Below are 20,994 nucleotides of genomic sequence, written 5' to 3'. Positions count from 1 at the left end.
AAACCATAGATTGGGAGATTACGCAGTTGGGAGATGAGTGGTCTTGTGATCGTCAGAAACCCTATCTTTATAAAGTCACAAAACTCTCAAGATAGGGCTGTTTCAAAGAAAGAATGGAAAAGATGCAGCCTGGTGGATGGCGGGTAAACTGGGCCACGGCTGCAGAGGGCAGTTGCCCTTGAACTGTGCATAGACTGTCATGGAAAGAAGGGCATGAGAAGGGTGTGAAGAGCAGGAAACGGGTGGGAAGTCTTGGGAAGGCCTCCTCAAAGCAGTCCAAGGCCCTCCTTGCCTTTACTGCCCTCTACACACCCCCAACCCCCAGCCCTCCCACACAACCTTCATTACCTTTGCTGCCTTAGTCCAGCAAGGGCAGGTGGGCAGGTCAACCAGCAGGAAGCCCAGCAGTAAAAATGTGGAACAAAAGGCTGTCATGGTCCTTTATTCACCTTTCCAGGTCTTTAAGACCCAGGGCTAGGCGAAGTCCATAACCACTGACAGGTATCAAAAATGCAAACATCTGCACACTTCTGCTGTGCAAAGCACAAAATTTCAAGCCCCAGGAGACAGGGTCTTATGAGGTTGGCACTTACTATGATGCAAGTCTCCCTTGTTATTACTCTGTGGTCTGCCTGGGACCATACTCTTGGGTTGCTCCTCCCTGAATATGGACGTGGTTTTCCCTGAAGGAAAGCGCTTCTTTCTATCAGTGTGTCTGAGACCCAAATTTCCGGATAGGAATGAAGCGTTCTGATGAGCCCCACTACCACCTAATGAGTGGGAGAACTCAATGCCTCCAGGTTGCTTTAGTTTCCATTAAATTCTGGAACTCCGATCAGGAACGGGTCTGGCACTCTCCCCAGTGTGTGCAGTGACACCCAGACTTGGTTACTCCCAGCAGCCCCCAGGCACAGACTCCATCTTTCCCCGTTGTTTGTCTGTCTGTCTGGCGCTAAAGGTGGTGGTCCTAGTGCCCAGTATTTGTTTCAGGAAATCTTTGACAGAACACCATCTTAATCAGAGACAACCCAAAAGATGACTAAAAATCTCCTCTGTCCCAAACTCCTGATCATACAATAACCAAGGAAGTTGGACTGTTAGTGCTGATATGAAGATCTAGGTCTTCAACCTCTTACAGCAAGTTCTGGCATATGGAGGCTCCAAGCAGACCCCCCCCCCATTTTGGTTTTCTGGCTGTTTTTCTTTTTTTATACTTATCATAAGCTTCCAACAAGTCATTAAAAAGTCCTTGTAGACACCTTTAAGGCTGTGAAATATCCACTCGCATACTCTACTCACTCATGTATTTTTGTAAACTCATGTAATTCTAGTTTTTTATTATAATAATTAATGCTACGTTGAACAAATTGTGGCTTACATTTCCAGTTTCCTTAGAAGGGAGGCCCAGGGCCAAAGGATAGGAAGATTATTCTAAGAGTCCTAATACAATCCCCTCCTTATAAACCCACTCGACTTTTAATTTCTCTGTAATGACAAAATAGGATGGCGCAGATATTACAAGGCAAATTTGAAAACACAACTTCTGGGTAAAGTGGCCTGTGGTGAGCTGGCTAGGAGAAGGAAGTCAGTTTGAGAGTAACTCTTTGCATATTATTCAATGCAGAAAGATACTCCAGTGTGAACTACCATGTGCTGATCATACCTACTGGTTCTTTAAGGTCAAGTTCATGTGCCTCGCCTCCCATCAGTCTGACAAGTTCTTCTCTACAGCCTAAGGCAGTTCTTAGCCCTCTCTGGGCCTTAATCTTTCCAAGAATTCTCTTCTGTTGCTTACCACTTTCTAATGATGCATTTTCCCCTCAAGTATAACCATCTTTCGTGTTTCTGCTATTTATAAAAGTAACGTGCTTAATGTGAATACTTTGAAATAATTTAGAAACTGAAAGCAAAAAACAACTCACCTCTTACCCCCTGTGTCCCAGACTTTATAACATCAACAGTGTGGTTTATATCTCTCCATGTTGTTTTTTAAAAACCCATATATTAGCAGGAATAAAATGCACTTATATACTCATATATCAAAATACACTTACAAAAAAACACAAATAAATTGTGTGTATACACTATTCTATACCTCCCCCACCTTAATGCAACCATTTACTGAACAGTACTATATGCATTTATATTTTAAAAAAAGTCATTCTTCTTATCAGCTACACATATTATTCCATTATATGGTTGTACCTGAGCTTAAGACTGTCCCCCTGACAGGCATTTAGCAGATTTCTACATTTTCTCTTTCATAAACAGTGCCATATTTCTATTCTCATACTCACATCCTGGCAGCATCTATTGTGAAACAGCTACAAGTGGGTCCTGCCTAGTCAGAGGGCAGAGACATCTTATATGTAAATGGCCGGCGCAGTGCTGGGCTAACCCGCCTTCAGAGTCTAAAGGAACCAGGAGGTACATCTTACTGACCAGGCTGTGTGCCCCATAGAGCCTAACAAAGCAGATTGCCCTGGGCATGGTCCATGCTCAACAAAATGAACAACAGTAGGTGGGAACAGAGTTTAATTTCTATTCGCAGTGCCATTTATTTATTTATTTATTTGTTAACAGTAGTAATTTAACCAGTTCCGGTGTGTGCTAGGCCCTGGGGATACCTACAGCAGGAAGCAGCAGCTCGCAGAGCATACATTCTGCAAGCAATGCAGGCATGGCCCTCTCTGAAGAGGGCAGGGGAGTCACAAGGAATGGTTATTCCAAGGGGAAATGGGTAAGAAATGATGAATATGGGCTCAGTTATTTTGTCTCTACTGCAGTTTTCCCCCAAGTACGTGTCACAGAATGAGACGGTCTTGGTTTGTGTCCTTTGAGAAATGCTGCACATTCTAGAGTCACCCTTGACATCTACAGAGCACACTGGTAGAATGCTAGAGGCTCTTATCTACCTGGGCTCCCCCATTTTGGGAGATACAGAAACTTTCTGCAGCAACTCCTGTCAATACCCTCCCTTCTCTGGAAGACATTTTGGAACCCAATGCTCCATGGTGTGTGGTATGCCAACCCCTCGTTCATGGCCCTGCTCTAAGGTATAGGGAGAAGGCTGAGGGATATGAGAGAGATCTACATTTTGAGCTGGAAACCAAGTAGAGACTGCACGCACTGCAACCTAAATGAGGCGCTTTTTGGTATGAAAACATTCCATTATGTAGTTCAACTTGACAACTATTCAAGAAGTCCAGCTGTGCCAGACATCCCAAGAAAGATACAATCTGGGACCTTCTAGAAGTGCCTATCATGACACACTTGCTGCAGTCCTGGCCAAAGAGATCTTGCTTTGAAAGGAGCAGGATGAGGGTGTGGGGATCTCTTTTTGCCCAAGAAGAGTGGTCACTTGTAGCTCTCCTCTGATACACTTATAGAGCAGTGAGACCCAAAGTGGCAGACACCATTATTGCTGAGAATCCAAAATGGGACCAGCCCTTGGTTCCTATGACTTGGTATCAGCATTCTGCTTCAACTTGGGTCCCCAAGTTCCTTCTGTGGCCATGCCCAAAGTAGAGCCTACTGTCCTGGGCATCTGTGGGTCCTTTCTTGCTCAGGCTGATATGGATGCATGGGGTCTTGCCATGGGCCTACCCTTCATCCAGTCTTTACCCTCCTAAAACCAAGGCTCACAGGGGCGGAGCTAAACTTTTGCCTTCAGCCCTACACTCAACTGATTTGCTGATTTACTCATCAAGATTTGCTGATTCCATCTTCCAAATCCAGCCACTGTTTTTTCTTCCCCACTGCTGCCCCCTCTGTCCAGGACACCCAACGTGAGTAACAGTAACATTTTCCCTTGGGCATTTCCTAGCCCATCCCAGTTGCCCCCCAGTAGGGTCTCTACTCTGCAGCAGAGGGACCTTTCTGAATCACAGCTCTGACCTGCACTACTGTCCTCGAATAACTGTGCCTCCCCGCTGCTTATGGCAAACTCTACACTCCAACCCTCCAACCTCAGTCTAACGGGGCTGACCTTCTACTAGTTCCCTGACGGCCTGCAGCCTTGCTGCTGAGGCACACACTACCTCCCCCACACCTGTTAGCCTTTACCTCTTCTAACTCTGGCTGACTAAGGTGTTAGCGGCCTCCACACTGATCCCCTACCCCCCCAACCGCCAGGGCCTGACTCTGCCCCTCTTATGACATCACAGTGTCATTGTTTACTCAAGGTGCCTCCTCACTAGAGGGTGGCCCAGGTGTCAGACTTCTTTCCTGCCCAGTTCCCAGAATCCAGCCAAGGGCCTGGCACAGGGTAAATGGCCAAGAAATGTTTGTTCATTAACCCAAAAAGATCAGCTTTTGCCCTCGGGGTTAGCATCAAACACTTGGGCCCCTGTTACTCTAAGCATAGACTATAGCTTGTTCCTGGCCACCAGATCTCCTGTTCCCTTTGACTCTTACATTGGGAAAGGTCTGTTCTCCACCAGATCTCCTTGGAACTCAATTCTGCTGATCTGAGGCTTTCGGGATTTGGGTTATTAACCGCAGGCCCATCTGCAGGGGCGGCTTTGCTGATGGGCCCTCCTCTCGGTGGTTAGTTCTACTGCCGCCATGCTGTCTCTGGGCAACCCCGACCCCAGGCACTCCTAGTGGCTCTGCCCTACTGGGGATCTTCATGAGGACCCAGGCCTCCGTGTGAGCACATCTCTGATACCAAAGCTCTTAGAAAACAAGACCATGCACCTGCAGTGTTCCTTCCTTCCACTCTGGAGGAATGTGAGCTCCTTTTAGAACTCTGACCAAAGGCAAACTCTCACCAAATGACTACCCTTGGGCAAATCCACAGAATAGATGGCACCAGATGCCGATTTTTACAGTTTCCTCCCATTATACTCAGGGACCTCATTCTCAGAGACTGGTGGGGCCCATGGAAGACCTTGAAAACCTGTGGAGAAAGTGGGCCGGCAACCCACAGGGACCTATCCTGGGAAAGTGAGCGGACACCAGTGGGCCTTCCCCAGCTGGTATGAAGACCGGGAGCTTGGCCTTCCTGGGGAACTGGTGGCAGAGTCCGAATTCCCAAACTCAGTTGGTAGCCTTAGCCTGGGTTGGGGCAATGAGACCAAAACAAAGGCTTGAGAGGCACATCTGCCTCAAGCTTGAGCCTGGGGAATATCATTGCCAGGAATAAAGGGGGCCAGGTACAAGCCCCGAGTCTGTCACCACTGCCGCAGGGCCTACTCTGTGGTCGGGGAGGGACAGGGGCTGTGAGTGTGGATGGAGACCAACAAGCCAGACCCGGAGACCCCCCAGCCAGCCAGACATGCACCAGTCTCTCCTGGCCAGGCCTGGGGTAGTCCAAACAGACACCACCCACTGGGTCCCTTTAGGCCCCGCCCGCTGGAGGCCGGAGAGTGGCTTTTAAACCCTCTCTCCTCACTTTTTCCTTTCCTCCTCCCCCTGTTCTTCACTGAGTAGTGACCACCCAGGCACCGGGCTCTTGATCACTCTGGTCAGCTGTTGTTCCCTGAAGCATGAGTCACTGCTCCGACAGGGAAGGCTCTTGCCAGGCAAGGGGGCTGGCAAGGCCGACCGCACCAGCGCCCTGTTTTCCTGCAGAAACCTTTCATTCCATAGGAAATGAGGTCACACACCAGAGCACATGGGTAACCGCTGAGAAAATGCTGGTGCCAAGAAGGGGGCGGGTGTCAGAAGTGTCGAAAGAAACGACCCCAACACCCGCAAAACCACCAGACCAATAGCCTGCTGCTCTGGGAAAGGGCAGAGAGGAAGGGGTGCACCTAGCTTAAAAAATGCTTTCTTTAGGGCATACGCAACATAAATGATTGTACCAAACCAAACTTGTGGAGCATTTAGCTAATTTACTTTCATGATTCGGAGCTCCTGATCCGCTGCCTGAAGGAGATCCGCACACAAAACGGCCCAACGCGCGGGGGCGGGGGCGCCTGGGCAGCCACGCAGGCTCACTCTCGGGTAGTGGGAGAGGAGGGGGGTGGGGGTGCGGGTGGGTGGCGCAGCTCGGCCCGCTCCACCCGGCTCCTCGCTCCAGGGCTTGGCTGCAGCCCGGCCTGACCTTCCAGGTTTCGCTGGCAGGAGATCAAAGTGCCGAAACCACAAACACAGCTCAGAACTCCGAGGCCCCCGCGGCCTCCCCCCAGGGTCCCTCCTCCCCTTCCACCCTCGAGCTTCAACCACCCCCCTCCAGCCCTGCTTGTCCACGCCTTCCCTCAGGGTCCCTCCCTCTCCGCTTCCCCACGCCCCACTCCAGTCCCCTCCCCACCCAGTGGGGGCCGGCCTTATGGGGGGCGGGCTCCCATCCGGCCTTCGCTGACCCTACCCGGCCCGGCCGCGCCCCTCCCCACCGGGAGAAGGTATTTCTTGCCATAATTAAAGTCATTAAGCCTCCAAAGCCTCCCGTCTGCTGCAGGTTCTGAGCTCCAGAAGGAAGATGATGCATTTTAAGTCCTAGTTAAGAGTATGCTGATCTATTTAGGAGGCATGTAGCAGCGAGAACTCAGCGGTTAAGTTAGTGGTTAAGGCTGCCTAAGTTTAAATAGTGTTATTTATTCTCAAAATATGTAGCAGCCCCACTTAATTTCTCCTAATTAAAGGAACCGACAGAAGAGGCTGGAGTCCGTGGCCGTGTCACGGCGCCATTGCACAGGTTGGTACCCTTTTCACAATCAGAAAATGCTGGGTTCAAACGGAAATGCATTTCCCCAGATCTTAATCTTAAACATAGACATTTAGGCCAGTTCCAAGAAACACAATGATCTTATTTGTTTTAACACCTGACAAGGAGCACCAAAAACCCGGGAAGCCTGTCCACACCCTCCTTCCCCCGGCCACACTGGGTGAAGGGATGTTATGGAAAAACGTCCACCGTTGGGTCATTTCATGAGATGTCTCTGGCTGGCACAGAAACTTTTGGAAGAACTTGTAAGCTGCTATCTTGGGTTGAGTTTCCAGAAGTCCCATTTCAGGGCCAAAGTCAGCAACCAGAAATTTTAAAAGGGACCTCCCCCTTCTCTGCACAGGACAGGTTAACACTTGTTTTATAATCAAAACAAATTGTTAATTGGGTGGCGTTCTTGGGCTGCACCAGAAACAACAGTGCCTACCAAGTCTGAAGACCCTACAGTCTCCCTTCCGCCATGAGGTGGAGGACAGGCTCTCAGGATGAGGGCTGAGCTCCTGGCCACTGTAGCTGTCCAGCCACTGAGACTCGGTTCCCACCCATGGCCCACTGAGGAGGCATCAGGGGAGACTGAAAAAATACCCATATGCCTCAGCCCCGCCCCTAGAGATGATGACTTCATCTCTGTGGAATGGAACTCTGGCAGCAATATTTTTCTAAAAGTTTCCCAGTTAGTCTTAAAATCCAGGTAGGGCTGAGAACTACGGAGCCCAAGCTGCAAGAAGCCTCTGGGATGACCATCAAATGCACATTCTGGGGCCCCTCTCCTGGTTTGGGTGGACTGGCGAAGGTCCAGAAGCTTTCTCAACGGCTCAGGGGCGATGCTTACGATGGGGCAAAGGAAAAGTGTCTGAGAATTCCTGTGTTAGGTGGTAAAATGAAAAACTGCGATTATTCTGATTATATGGTTTTCTTATTTATATTAGGAGGAAGAGAATCTGGATGAAAGTTTCTTGCATGTCTGAGGCAGGCTTGCTCCTAACATTTGTGGGACTTGGGACAAGAGCCTATGAACCATGATATAAATTATATGCTACCCTTCTATCTTTATGTATGCCTCCATAAAGACCTGAAGGGTCACGTTCAACTGCGATTTCTCTAACTCCTGAGAGTTCCTCATCTGAATGTGTCATTGTGGAGAACGCTGACTCTTGACCCACCCTGCCTTTTGAGGGGGCTTGTACACATTGTGAGTAAACGCCCCAGCCTTATGGCCAAGGTCCATCTCCCCTCCTTGGGAAGAGGGGTGTGCTCTCAGGGCAGTCTGCCCCCAGGAGTATGGTCTTGGAGAAGAGGTCTGGAAGCCAGCATTGGCTCAGGCAGGGGGAATTCAGGATCCCGAGAATGGCTCAAAAGGGGGCTTCCCCTTGGACTCCTCACCCAGGGCCCAGCAGCTTCAGAAGCAGGGCCTTTCTTGCCTGGTCTCAGGACAGCACAGGCCCAAAGCATCATACTCCAATGTGGCAAAGGAAGCAAAGTTCCTATTATGCACCAGGCAAGGGCAGTAGGTGCTTTCAAGTGGCCCACTGAGTCTGCCCAGCAACTGCACAACCAAGGGACTATTGGCTCCCATTTTATAGCTGGAGGCTCAGAGGTTACCTCCCAAAGTCACAAAGTCAAGAGCTGACATGTGACCTCATCCTCTCTTGGTAATCCCAGGCTACAGAAATACTCTGGTTATGCTAGGGGTTTCCTTCATCAAGTGTGAGAGAGATGTGGTACGCCCGTATCAGCAGGAATGCTGAAACTCCCAGGACTGCATTACCAGCTTATGTGTTGCACTTCCCAGTCCCACAAGGAATTCCAGATAGCTCTTATCCCAACCCACGTGGACTCCCTCATTTTTGAAACTCCCTTTACAAAATGTCATGTGGCTCCTACAGTCAACAGAAAGAGGGGTGGCAGGGTGCACAACCCTACCCTCGTACGGGGTTTCTTGTTTGAAAGCTCACATTTGTTTTTGTCAGAGGCTCAAGTTCATTCAAGGGAGTTCTGTCTACTGCCATTCTAGCCAATGCCAAGTTCACCAACAATACAACTTTCCCTGCGTACACTTCCTAAGGATCTACCAAGGTGGTTTCAAATGCCCCCCCCCCCCACCGTGGGCCCTGTTGTATCATGTCCTTGAATCAGTGACTTTGTATTAGCATTTCAGAATGATAGTTTCATTTTCTCTTAACTTTACAGCAGAATCATTTACAATAGCAAGAGAACCAAATTTCTCCCTTTCTCTAGAGAAGGGCAGAGTCCCAAGCAGCCCCCCCCCACTATTCTTCTTCTTTTTTTTAAAGATTTTATTTATTCATTTGACAGACAGAGATCACAAGTAGGCAGAGAGGCAGGCAGAGAGAGAGGAGGAAGCAGGCTCCCTGCCCAGCAGAGAGCCCCATGCGGGGCTTGATCCCAGGACCCTGGGATCATGACCTGAGCCGAAAGCAGAGGCTTTAACCCACTGAGCCACCCAGGTGCCCCCCACACACTATTCTTTTTTTTTTTTTTTAAAGATTTTATTTATTTATTTGTCAGAGAGCGAGCGAGCGAGAGCGAGCATAGGCAAACAGCGTGGAAGGCAGAGTCAGAGGAGCAAGGAGCCCGACGTGGGACTCGATCCCAGGACGCTGGGATCATGACCTGAGCCGAAGGCAGCTGCTTAACCAACTGAGCCACCCAGGCGTCCCCCCCCACACACTATTCTTATCTGGGTGCAGTCTGATGACACCCCCAGCCAAGGGGGCCTTGAGGAAGAACACAGCCTGAAGGGGACCTGCCAACCAGTTATTTTTAGCACTGCTCGGGGGCAGGGGAGGCACTGTCACTTCATGCAACCTGGGCTGAAATCCTGGCTCACCTTACCAGCTCTGTGACTGTGAGCAGACTTAACAGCCTTTCCATGCTTCCATCTGTTCAATGGGGACAATACTAGTAGGACATATTCTTCTTCTTCTTTCTTTTTAACATGGTAATCTTTTTTCTTTTTTTAAGATTTTATTTATTTATTTGACAGACAGAGATCACAAGCAGGCAGAGAGGCAGATTCCCCGCTGAGCAGAGAGCCCGATTCAGGGCTCGATCCCAGGACCCTGGGATCATGACCAGAGCCAAAGGCAGAGGCTTTAACCCACTGAGCCACCCAGGCACCCCTAGTAGGACATATTCTTACAGTTGTTGCAAGATGTTGAGAGTCTAGATGAGAACATGCCTGGCACGTGGTAGTTGCTCAGGCCCCATCTCCCTCCTTGGACAGGACACATCTGCTGTGTGTGTGTCTCCTTTGGGCACCTGGCCCTTCCCTTGACTGCTTACAAACAGGATTCTTCTGTTTCCTGGGTGCCCTGCCCGAGCTTCCCGCAGGCCCAGTTCCCACACAGAGCAGCAGGCACGCAAGAGTCATGGTGACCCTGCCTTCTGAAGGGTTCTGGAAGCTGATGTGACTCTGCTACATATCACACACACACGAACATCAGAGTTCAGGGCCAGAAATGATGCCACGGCACAAAACAGCAGAAGGCAGTCAGCAGCTGTCAGCCTGGCCTGGAACGTCCTGGGGAGCTTTTAAAAATTACAGGGGCAGACCCCTGCCTAGAGAGCGAGGGGCACTGGGCTGGAGGTGGACCTGGCCACTAGAGGTTTGAAAGCTCTCTGCGTTGATCACAAAGACCCAGACCCTAGAGGTCAGAGGAGAGAGGGGAGCAGGGAGAGGGAGTGGGCTTCTTAACTCCAACTCATGATTTCCTGTTCCTCCCCTCCCAGAACTGCCAGATTCCTTTTCTCGGTTATACTATTTGGTTTCTAGAAACCCACTTTGGCTATTTTAACTCAGATTTAAGCAAAGTCCTCACTAAGAAGAATGCACTTAAAGGCAACACGCAGTTGAGCTTCCTGTGATTTCTGGCTATGAGAATGACACTGCTCTCCCTCAGAGCAGAAGCCTGGGTCCTTCACAGTCAAAGGTCTCAGGGGCTGTGACTATGGCAAGCATCCTTGATCGCTGGCCCCTACACTGGCACCTGGAACCCAGAGGCAGCAAATGCTGTGGGACACAGATGTTGGGGAGGGGGCTGTGGGGGGCAAGCTTTTGGGGTTCACCATAGAGGTCATCCTCCTAGCTCCCTGGGTCCAGGGCTTTGGGGACTACTCTACATGGGTCCCAGGGCCTCAGACAGGGGCCTCTACCCCCCGGCAGGACAAGGCAACAAAACACAAGTTCCAGAAATGTCTTCTGCGATAATAGGATGATAGAAGTTCTGAAAGACGTGATTCCCAAGGATGCCATTTTCAACTTAAAGTCCCATTTTTCTTGACAGAACACACGCTTTCTTGAAGTAAGCCCGGAAACACACTCTGAACAGAGTTAACCGAGTCACAGAACTTTGATGCCAAGTGCCAAGTAATGTCCCCTTCTCTGCCAAGGAGTCCTGACAGGTTCTGCCATCAGGAACAATTCTAGTGATGGGGCCTGCGGGTGTAGTGGTGAAGGGACACCAGATGTAGCAGCTGAGGTCATGGGTTAGGCTGTAAAACACAAGTTAAACCCAGAAAGGCCTTGTTTTAACGTCTAAATAAAAGAACAAGTCCTATAATCCCATTTCTATAGGCCAACAAGCTGAAAGCCACATTAAAACTCTCATTTCTCCCAAATGTTTTCTAGTCCTGGCGCTCAGCAGTCATCACGATGGTGGTGACGATGGAAGGGGAAGGAGGAAGGGTGACTAAGCGCCAGGCCAAGAAAGGACAAGAGGTGAAGGGAAAAGATGCAGGCATCCCCACCAGGGGCTGCAGCTAAGCCCCTCCTGTTCGTGGTTTGCAGTCCTATCCGTCCCTCTGTGTGTGTGTGTGTGCGCGCGCGCACGTGTGCGAGTGCGCGTGTGTTGGGGGATGCATCCTTGCCGCGCAGATTGGCACTCAATTGACTTAGAGAAACGGAGCTAGACCATTTCGAGCAAGGGAAACAAATGAATCAGGAGCTCAGCTGTGTGGGGCTGCCTTGAAGGGTGCTCGAATCAAGTCTGGGATAGACGAGCTTGGGTGGGGGTGTGTATGTTGCGGATTGCTGCCGCCAGGAAGGGCTTCATGGAGACTGAGCTGCCCAAAGGAGGGAGAAGGCAAGGCCAGCTGGGAGCTGGGCACAGGAGGGGCTGGCAGAGCCAGCAGACACACTGAGCACCAGGAAGGGAAGAGGTTCACAAAAGGCGATGCCTGATTCCATGGAGACCATGCATTACAAAGGCCATTGTATAAACACTATACAAACACTGACTACATTCATTAACTAGTCTTTCTCTCAGTGGCAGTCAGCAAGGCCACAGGTTAGTTTCTGGGACACAACACAGCATCCACACACAGCCCCTATGGTTTACTGATATTTTTGGATCACCGACCAAAAATTTCATCTTCTCTGACACTTGCAAATAAGGTTCATTCGGGTGGCTACATACTTCCAGAAAAAACACCTCAGGTGAGTGTCTTTCCTAGGGTTTATGAACGTAACATGTATTTGCTGCACACCTACCACGACGGTACAATCGTGGGCTGAAAGACCGATCCTAAAAGATCTAGTCCTCTCAAGGAGCGGGGGACCTACACGCACGGCAAGAAATACTCCTTGAATAAAGGAAAACAGAGGGAGGAGGAGGGAAAAAGGTGCCTGCTGACAGAATCCTCGGGTCTCCCCTTTATGTCAGACCGCACTCATCACGCCCTGTGGGCGCGCTGCCTCCGAGCTCGGTCAGCACATCCCAGCACATTTACTCCATATGGACACTCACATCCAACTACAAATGTATGGGTGATTATTGTTTCAAGAAGGTAGATTAATTTTAAAGTATAAGTCTGATAACCTTTAACAGGGCAGAAAATTGGAAAACCCAGTTAATGACTTTAAAAGTCCTTAGGATGAAAGAGACCGAAGGGATCAGGAGTCACAGAAGGTGGGGCTGGGCTAGATCACTTCCTTTGGTCAGTAACAGGTCTGTGACTGTGTCATTAAGAAAAGGACTTCTTGCAAAGGAACAGCTTAATCCCAGGAAAAGGAAAGAGTAAAAAGGTTACATTAAGGGAATCAGGGATAATCTCTATCAATTACCCAGAGCCTTTCCTGTTGGGGAAGTCTCAAAAGAAGAACAGGAAAAGAGCTGGGTCACGATCCAGGTGCTTAGGCTTTGTTTTATGATCCAGGAGTCTGGCAGTCTGGTTTGTGGGTAAGTGGAGATTGCTGGAACAGCAAGTGCTGGGTAAACCGCCCCCCCACCACGCCCCCAAACAAGCAGAGAGTTGCAGAATATGCCAGTGTTGGCTTGACAGGCACCCAGCTATGGCAGGCATGGGGGGGACTGGCTGGCACCGTTCTGAGGCTTACCAAGTCCAAGTGCGTACCCTCCAGGTGCCTGGGACATCTGAAAGGGCCAGCGAACCAAATCCAGAGACAGACGGAGCCTGTTTCTTGGCCCCAGAGGCCGATGAGGCCCACCCAAAGAGTCCCTGTAGAGGGACAGAGGGGGCCTATTAGGCAACAGTGACCTTGACTACGGTCCAGCTGAATCGATTAAGTGCCTCTCAGTCCTGGAATGGGATTAAAGAGCACCTAGTCCCACATCCTAGACTTGCAAAGGATACAGTGACTTCCCGAGGTCAGAGCATGCTGGCAGCGAGGGCGTTCAGTTCTGCATCCTGCAACCTGCATCCTGGCAACCCTGGCCCGTACTTTTTGAGTCCTTTAGGTTTTGTCATGTCCAAGTTTTTCTTTGGGGGCAAAAATCAAAACTGAGGGGAATCCAATGTTAGTTTTCCAAAAATAACGGAAAGATCTATTAACTAGCACCCATTACTAAGAACATAAATATTTTGCATATTATTTTAAGCAGTTGTTACTAGAACATTCCTGGACTAGGAGATCTGACGCCTGGCGCTTAAGGAGAGAATTGTTGAACAACTGACCCGTGAAAGGAAGGAGGTGGACCGTAATGGACTTGCTAGCAGACAGGTGTACGTTAGTTCAGAAAGGAGGTGGAGTCTTGAAGTGTAAATTGAGATACTTGCACATGTACTGAGTTCACTATTAAAGTGAGTCTTTTGGCCACCTGGGTGGCTCAGTAGGTTAAGCAACAGCCTTAGGCTCAGGTCATGATTCTGGGGTCCGGGGATCCAGTTCCACATCAGGCTCCCCCTGCTCTGTGGGGAGCCTGCTTCTCCCTCTCCTTCTGCCTGCTACTCCCCATCTTGTGCTCTCTCTGTGTCAAATAAATAAATAAAATCTTAAAAAATAATAAATAAAGTGAGTCTTTTGCCTAATAACAGAAGGCCCCCAGCATTACTGCATATGCCGGGATTAGGACATTTGCATAACTCAAACTTCTGAACCACAGAGTTGCACAAAGAGCCCAACCCCCCACTATCAGGTGGGACCCAGCCATCACATCCACAGCCCCCCATTCTCCTGATGGCATGGAGACAGGCTACCTTATGGTCTGATGATAGGCAGGGCCCAAGTAAGACAGAAATATCGGGCTTCCTGAGCCCCCAACCCCACTTGGGGTTCCGGCTTGGAGAGAAAGTGTAGCCAGGATCAGGGCCTGACAGTCAAGAGGACATTAGGGTGGGGGTGGCGGTGTCACAGTAACAGCTAACAGATGAAGTTACAGATTAACTCATCACTAGCATTGGATGGTTAATGTACAATTTGGTAGGTAACTTCAATAGTCCTGGCCCAAGTTCAGAGTTAAAAAAAAAAAAAGAAAAAAGCAGCATTCCCTTTTCTTATTTAAAATTTTAAAAATGATACAAAGGAATAAACCACATACCCAACCAACACAGATAAATCTCAAGGCGATTATGCTGAGTGAAAGAAGTGAGGTTAAAGAGTACATGTCTGTGTAATTTCATTCATATAAAACTATAAAATTCAAACTAATCTATAGTAGGCGAAAGCAAATAACGGTCATCTGGGGATTGGTAAGGAAGAGAGGGGAGGGATGGAAGGGGCCTTGAAGGGCCATGAAGGAGCTTTCTGGAATGATATGAGGTTCACGGATTATGGTCATGGTTTCATGAGGGGTGTGGGTGTGTGTGAAGTCTTACCACACTGTACACTTCAAATATGTCCTGCTTATTCTGTGTCTACTATACTCAAGATAGAACTTAAATGGGGGTGGGTGGGGTGAAGAATCCACAAATATTCTTTTCCTGTTATTTCTCTAATTTCTTAAAAGGAAATTTTGACACAAAGAACGCTTTATCATGTTATGCTGGTACTTTTAGTTAAGACAGGTAAATTCTAAAGCCAGTCTAAAAAAATTATCCAGGGGGTGCTTGGGTGGCTCAGTCAGTTAAGCATCTGTCTTTGGCTCAGGTCATGATGTCAGGGTCCTGGTTTTGAGCCCTGTGTCTGGCTCCCTGCTCAGCAGGGTGTCTACTTCTCCTTCTCTCTCCACCCCTTTCCTTGCTTGTGTGCTCTCTCAAATAAAATCTTAAAAAGTTATCCAGATTGAGCCAGATAATATCTCCTTCTGATGCTCTAAAACGGTCTTTGATATCCTAAAACAAATGCACTCTCAGTGAATCTGGGTGAATGGCGAACGGAGGCCAGTAGCACAGTGCCCGTGTGGACTCTGGGAAGCAGGCAGATCCCAGGTCGGTAGGCATGAAAGATTATGTCCTCAACACAAAGATGATGGGGACTATGGAGGGGCCGGTGTGTATGTGTCTGTGTGTGTATGCATATGCACGTGCATGTGGCTGTCTCTGCACTTGCTACTACTACTGCAGTCAGGAGAGTCAGTGGCCTGATGGTTTTTTGTTTTTTGGGGGGGTTTTGTTTTGTTTTGTTTTAATTCCTGGTTCCCTTACTAAATTGAGGCCCTTAGGCAAACCTCTTCATTTCTGGTCCTCCATCTCCTCATCTGTAGAACTGAGACAGTGACAGGGCTTTGTTAGGTTGGTGCTTGGCATAGTTTGGGCACAAGGCAGGCACCAATTAATGGCAGCTGTGATTACTATTCATTGATCCAGACCTAGATGAATGATGGCACCAAGAGGTGTTGACTGTTCCAAGTCAGACAAAGCTGCTCTGAGATTGGGAACTCACATCTGAGTTTTGAACTGGGCATATCGATGTCTTTAGTAAATGCTTTAGCTTGAATGAATATGAATTGTCATGAATATGAGTGTCATTGTCATCCCCTGTACTTGGGCTCTCATTTGGGGCAGAACTGAAACAACCTTCTCTACAATCAGATAGGTCATCAGAACTTAAAGTGCTCCACTGTGATCTTCAATCCTTCTGGGCTCGATGGAGAGTTACACCATTGACCCCAAGTATCAAAGAGCTCCTCCCACCAAGCATTACAAGAAACTCACCCCTGTCCCGGTAGACTGAAAAAAAAAAAATGGCCACAATACTTTTCCTATTCGAGAGCTTATTTCAATGGCCCTTGAATCAGGGTTTGGTGATGTGATCTGCTCTTGCCATGGGTTCATTAGCAAACACTCCACGCAGAGGCTTGGTAAGTGCTTTGCACGGGGCTGGCCCTCTTTTGCTGCTGGAAACTCTGAGACTACCATGTGAAGAAGCCCGGGCTAGCCTCCTGGGTGCAGAGAGACTACATGTCAAGAGGGCACAGCTGTTCCAACTGAGGCCCCAAGGAACCACCATCAGACCAGAGACCAACCATGCTGCTCTGCCCAGAACTGCTCAGCTGACCCACAGAATCAAGAACAAATGACAACGATTTAAGAACTAAGTTTCAGGGCAGTTTGTTAGGTGGCAAAACCCAAACAATACACCTGTGCTAAATGAAAACAGCACGAGGTGACGCCCCTCACCTGGGATGTCCTCTGCGCTGTTCCACGACCCTGCTCATGAGCCTGCTTCTCTTCTCTAAATTCAGGTTTCCTTTGCTGACTCTTACAAGGTCTCCGCTTGCCTCTGGAAATTTCCAGATGCTAATATCCTGTTTATGTAGACACCTCTCTCCTCAATTCCTCCTCACTCTCTTTTACGGACTTCCCCCTCTCCTCATCCCTTGTTCCAAGTTTTCCTTGAAGTCATGTGCCGGTCCCTTTTCTCTTCCTAACAAGCCCATTCAGACTCTTGGTTTGAACTGACACTCCCACTTAATGGCTTCCCAAACTTCACCTCCAGTCCTGACCCTTTTCTTGAATTCCAGGGCTCCAACTCAGCACAGCCAAAACCAGTCACCAAGTTTCTCTCAAACCCACACCTCTTGCCTCGGATTAATGGCGTGGTCTTGGTGGCAGCCCAGCCCCTCCTCCTCTCTCCGCACCCAGGTTGCTCAGTTCCACATCCGTCCCCAGTGGATCACTCTCAAGCAGGCTCTCTCCTTTCGCCTCCTTATCTCCACTCTTTTCTCCAGTCCATCTCATACATTATGCCAAGAGTTATCTTCTTGCCCTTTTCCGAGTCAAGTCCCAGCTCCTTATAGTTGATGTCTGAGACTCAACATCATTTGGACGAGGTCTACCTGGCCTACCCCTCTCCCACTGTTGGCCTCCAAACACTGTCTGCTGCAGCCACAGAGCTGCCCACCTCTGAACAATTAAGACACACAAATAACTTTCTTTAGGTTATGCCTTTTACCTTAATTGCTCTCCTGGAGCCTTCTTTACCTATCAAAGTCATTCTCATACTCAAGGACCCACCTAAAAGCCTCCTTCCGCAAAGCCTTGCCCAATTTCCCCAGAACGGTCTCTATACCACTGTAGCCTCCATGTGAGCCCCTCTTATGAACCTTTACTTCACTTGCCCTGGTTAATGGAATGAAAGCAGACTGTTTTCATGTCCCATAGGCCTAGGATGGCCATTTGTCCTGCCCCTAGCATGGCCAGAGCAGCCCCACCCTATACTTGTTTTTCCACTATAATGAATAATAATGGCAACCCCCTTCCATTCTCAAACATGTCCTAGCTTGAATGACAAATAATAGGGCTACCCTACATGGGTCTTACAATGGCTGACACAAATTAGAGGCATAAAAGTCCACTAATCCAACCCATCTTGGATCATTCTTCATATTTACTGACTGTCAGAAAACACTGATCTGTGTTCACACTTGATTGATTCACTCAACCTTGTACAGATAACCTCGATGGTATTCTCCCAGCAGTTTAAGATCATACAACAGAGATCACAAACTCTGCCCACAGTAGCCAGGTATGAGACTGGTGTACTGCCATAGTGTGAGGAAAACAGCAGGGTTGGGGAGGGGGGTCTGTGGCAGATGAGACAGTAGGCACCTGTTTGATGGAAGCTTCCACCACCCAGGCTACCTTTACCAGAGGGGCGGAGTACCATATTGCCAGATAATTTTCCAAGAGAAGGTGGACATGTGAATCTGCCAACTCAAGTGTTGGCAACTGATTCATACTTAGACAACCCTGAGTAGGTGTACCCTGAGGGGCCAATGGCTCACATCTTTGGCCTTCAGCAAGTCCTCAGATCTCTGCATGGAAATCACCCCACCTTCAGGAATGGAAATAAAGGAGTGGGCTCCAGAGGTGGCCTAAGTCTGTCTCTGCCACTCATCAGCTCGGCTACAAAGATCATTTGTGGGGGGAAGTACCACTGTCTGGGTTTTTTTAAGAATACATAGGTCAGACAACCTTTCTTTCTAGGTGTTAGCTTTTTTTCCCCTCGCAAGTCTCTTAGAGGAAAACATGTGGCAGAGGTGACTTTACTGCCCCCCACTGAGCACAACTCCTAGGATGCTCTGGAGAGATTCACATGGGAAGTTGTTGCTCCAGCTGAAGTCACAATGCCCTGATACAACAGCCCCACTCTACTCATAGCTCACCGGAACCAAAGCCAGCACTCACTCAGCTGGGGCAAGTTCTTTAAATCAGAATATGTAAACATCTCATTTGAAACTCCCTGGTTAATCAGTAATCACTCTTAAATACTAAGAGGTCACTCTCATTTTAAGGAACAAATGCACTTCTGTTTCTATGGCCTCTAACAGGTAATTTGCAAAAATCCCTAAATTCAAGCTCTATCTCAAGTCTCATTAAATTAACTCTTAAATTTAAGTCCCTTAAATTAACCTTCACCGAACAAGTGAAAGGATGGCCTCATTCAGGCTTTTCCTACTGTAATTATTCAGTGTTACCGAGACTTTACTTAGCAGAACAAACAAAGGAAGTGGGTTCTGGTATAACCTTTTATTTGCTAGAGCTCCCACCTCTTGCCCAAGCTAACCCTTGTTTTCTCATTCACTTTTTTCTAAAGAGAAAGTTCTTTAACACATTGCAACCTGTCTCCCTCCGCGTGTTCATTTTCCTTAGGCGGTCAAAGACCACCGCACGGACCCAAACGTACCTGTCATAGGCTAGGAGGACACTTCCCTGGTCTAGTCGCTCAGTTCTCACGCAAACATGAGGTCAATGCACTGGGAAGCTCTGCATGAACCGTGACAATGACCTTTACCAGCACAGAAACATCATTTAGTAATGATCAGTTGACCTCTTGCAACATTATTTAGTTCCGAGTATAAGATACAACGCTTATCAGCCAAGCCAGTTTTAGTTTTAATCAGTTTTACCCGCTCCTTCCTTCCTTCCCTTCTTCAAGTCACTGGAAGAGGGAAGGCATCTGGAAGGAAGGCTATCAACTGAAAGCAATCCAATCCAATTGTGATTACACTTTCCTCCCTTCCTTCCTTCCTTCTTTCCCTCCCTCCCTCCCTCCGGATTTCTTAGGCTATAACTGAGCATTAAAAAAAACCACCAAATGGTAAGTTTTAGGCAATTACTAGAATAAAAGTTTTGCATATACACCTTTTTACATCACACAGCACATTATATACCTTTCAGAGGGTTTAAAAGCATTTGTCACAAAACAGTCAAGTTAATAAGATACCTAAAATAAGCACTTAACTTTCTGTAAGACTCGAATGCCCCCACTTCATCACTTAACAGATAAGACTTATATGGTAGCAAAGTGCTGTCTGATGGTTGGAAAATGACAGGTGTAACAGGAAAGGAGAGAGCACACCCATGAAGCAGATGAGCTGAAGACCAGGCGATGAAGTTGGTAGATGTGCGGAGGCAGGCCAGTTCCTACGTGGTGAGGGGTGTGGGGATGTCTCTCTTTTTTTCTTCTAGGAACCTAGATTCTGGACAGCCCATGCAGAGAAAAAGAGAGACTCCCCAATCAGCCTCTCACTCGTGTTTACTGGTCTAAAGATGCACATCACAGTCTGCAGCTAGCCTGGGGAGTGGGGTGGTGTGTGTGTGTGTGTGTGTACTTGCTGGTTGCCTCTGCATCCGCACGACTGACCGTGAGCCCCACAAGGCCGTAGACCTATCTACTAGTGTCACTACTGTATCAGCAGCATCTAGCACACAGCCTAGGATACAGGTAGTACTAATGAACATACTAGCGAATTCCAGAGATGCAGTCTGTTCTTCTACACTGAGCTACAGAAGGGGGCTGCTTAGACTCAAGTTTGTTTTCAGCATAAGTGGGACCCTGGGGCATCTTTATTTCTTGTCAAGTGAGAAGGGTGCAGTAAGATGGCCTGCACGCTCCCATCCCCATCCTGGGCTGTTCTGGGCATCCCATACCCATCAGCAATCACCCCAGCTGGCCTTACAGTTCAAGCAGCCCAGGGGCTACTGCTACGGAGGGAAGCGGCTGAAGGCATGCCAAACAGTAGCAAATGACTTCAGATAACGGAGTAGCAACAAAGATGCTACTACTACTAATTGCCTTGTTCAAAAAAACGAAAATGAAGGATATTAAAAAGAACGGAGCAGAATCCAAAAGCAAGGAAAACATCTGATAATCAGAGTGACATTTCTCAGCTCTTCCTAGGGAAGATCTGGGCCAGGATCCTCACTGTTGTCACAGCAGCACCTGGGGTGTCTATATGACTTTACAGTAACACGGAAATGAGAAATACAGGGCAGCAATATTTAAGGAACAAAAAATTTAGACTTTTGCACTGTCTTTTTCAGAGCACGGAGAGATTCTTAACATTATTAACAATGCTAGGCTGTCCTGGTGAAGACTACCACCAGTATTCCACGATGCCCATGGTTGCTTATGGAAGAGAATGGTGTGTGCCCCCAGGCCCAATGCCTCTCCACCAACCCCCTGGTCCTCATGCTAATGTAGTAAAAAAGTATTGTCATACATCTAATATTATTAGGTTTACTCTATATCATCATGCTTATGGTCTACATAAGCAATCTAATAATCTGCAACAGATTTCAGTTCTTGACATCTGAGTCCCTTTTCAAACCCATCATCATTACAAGTTTAGTAGATTTTTCTTTTTTTAAGATTTTATTTATTTATTTGACAGAGAGAG

The 20,994-nt window shown here is 48.2% G+C and overlaps 1 protein-coding gene across 3 annotated transcripts in view; it reads right to left on the bottom strand.

Moving 5' to 3' along the window:
• Positions 1 to 20,994, bottom strand: part of ZNRF3 (zinc and ring finger 3) — a 156,545-nt gene that overhangs the window by 12,878 nt on the left and 122,673 nt on the right. The window contains exon 1 of one of the 3 annotated variants that reach the window (XM_013063520.2): positions 349 to 8,942. The exons of the other annotated variants lie outside the window; for them this stretch is intronic. Within the exon in view, the coding sequence (XP_012918974.1) occupies positions 349 to 435 (87 nt within the window). The 5' untranslated portion in view covers positions 436 to 8,942. Of the gene's footprint in view, positions 1 to 348; positions 8,943 to 20,994 lie in introns of those variants that run through there. 3 annotated transcript variants of the gene reach the window in all.

The sequence above is a fragment of the Mustela putorius genome, unplaced genomic scaffold, assembly GCF_011764305.1.
Source record: "Mustela putorius furo isolate JIRA1106 unplaced genomic scaffold, ASM1176430v1.1 tig00000578_pilon_pilon_pilon, whole genome shotgun sequence".
Taxonomy (NCBI): Eukaryota; Metazoa; Chordata; class Mammalia; order Carnivora; family Mustelidae; genus Mustela; species Mustela putorius.
This window is presented reverse-complemented; position numbering and strand designations above follow the sequence as displayed.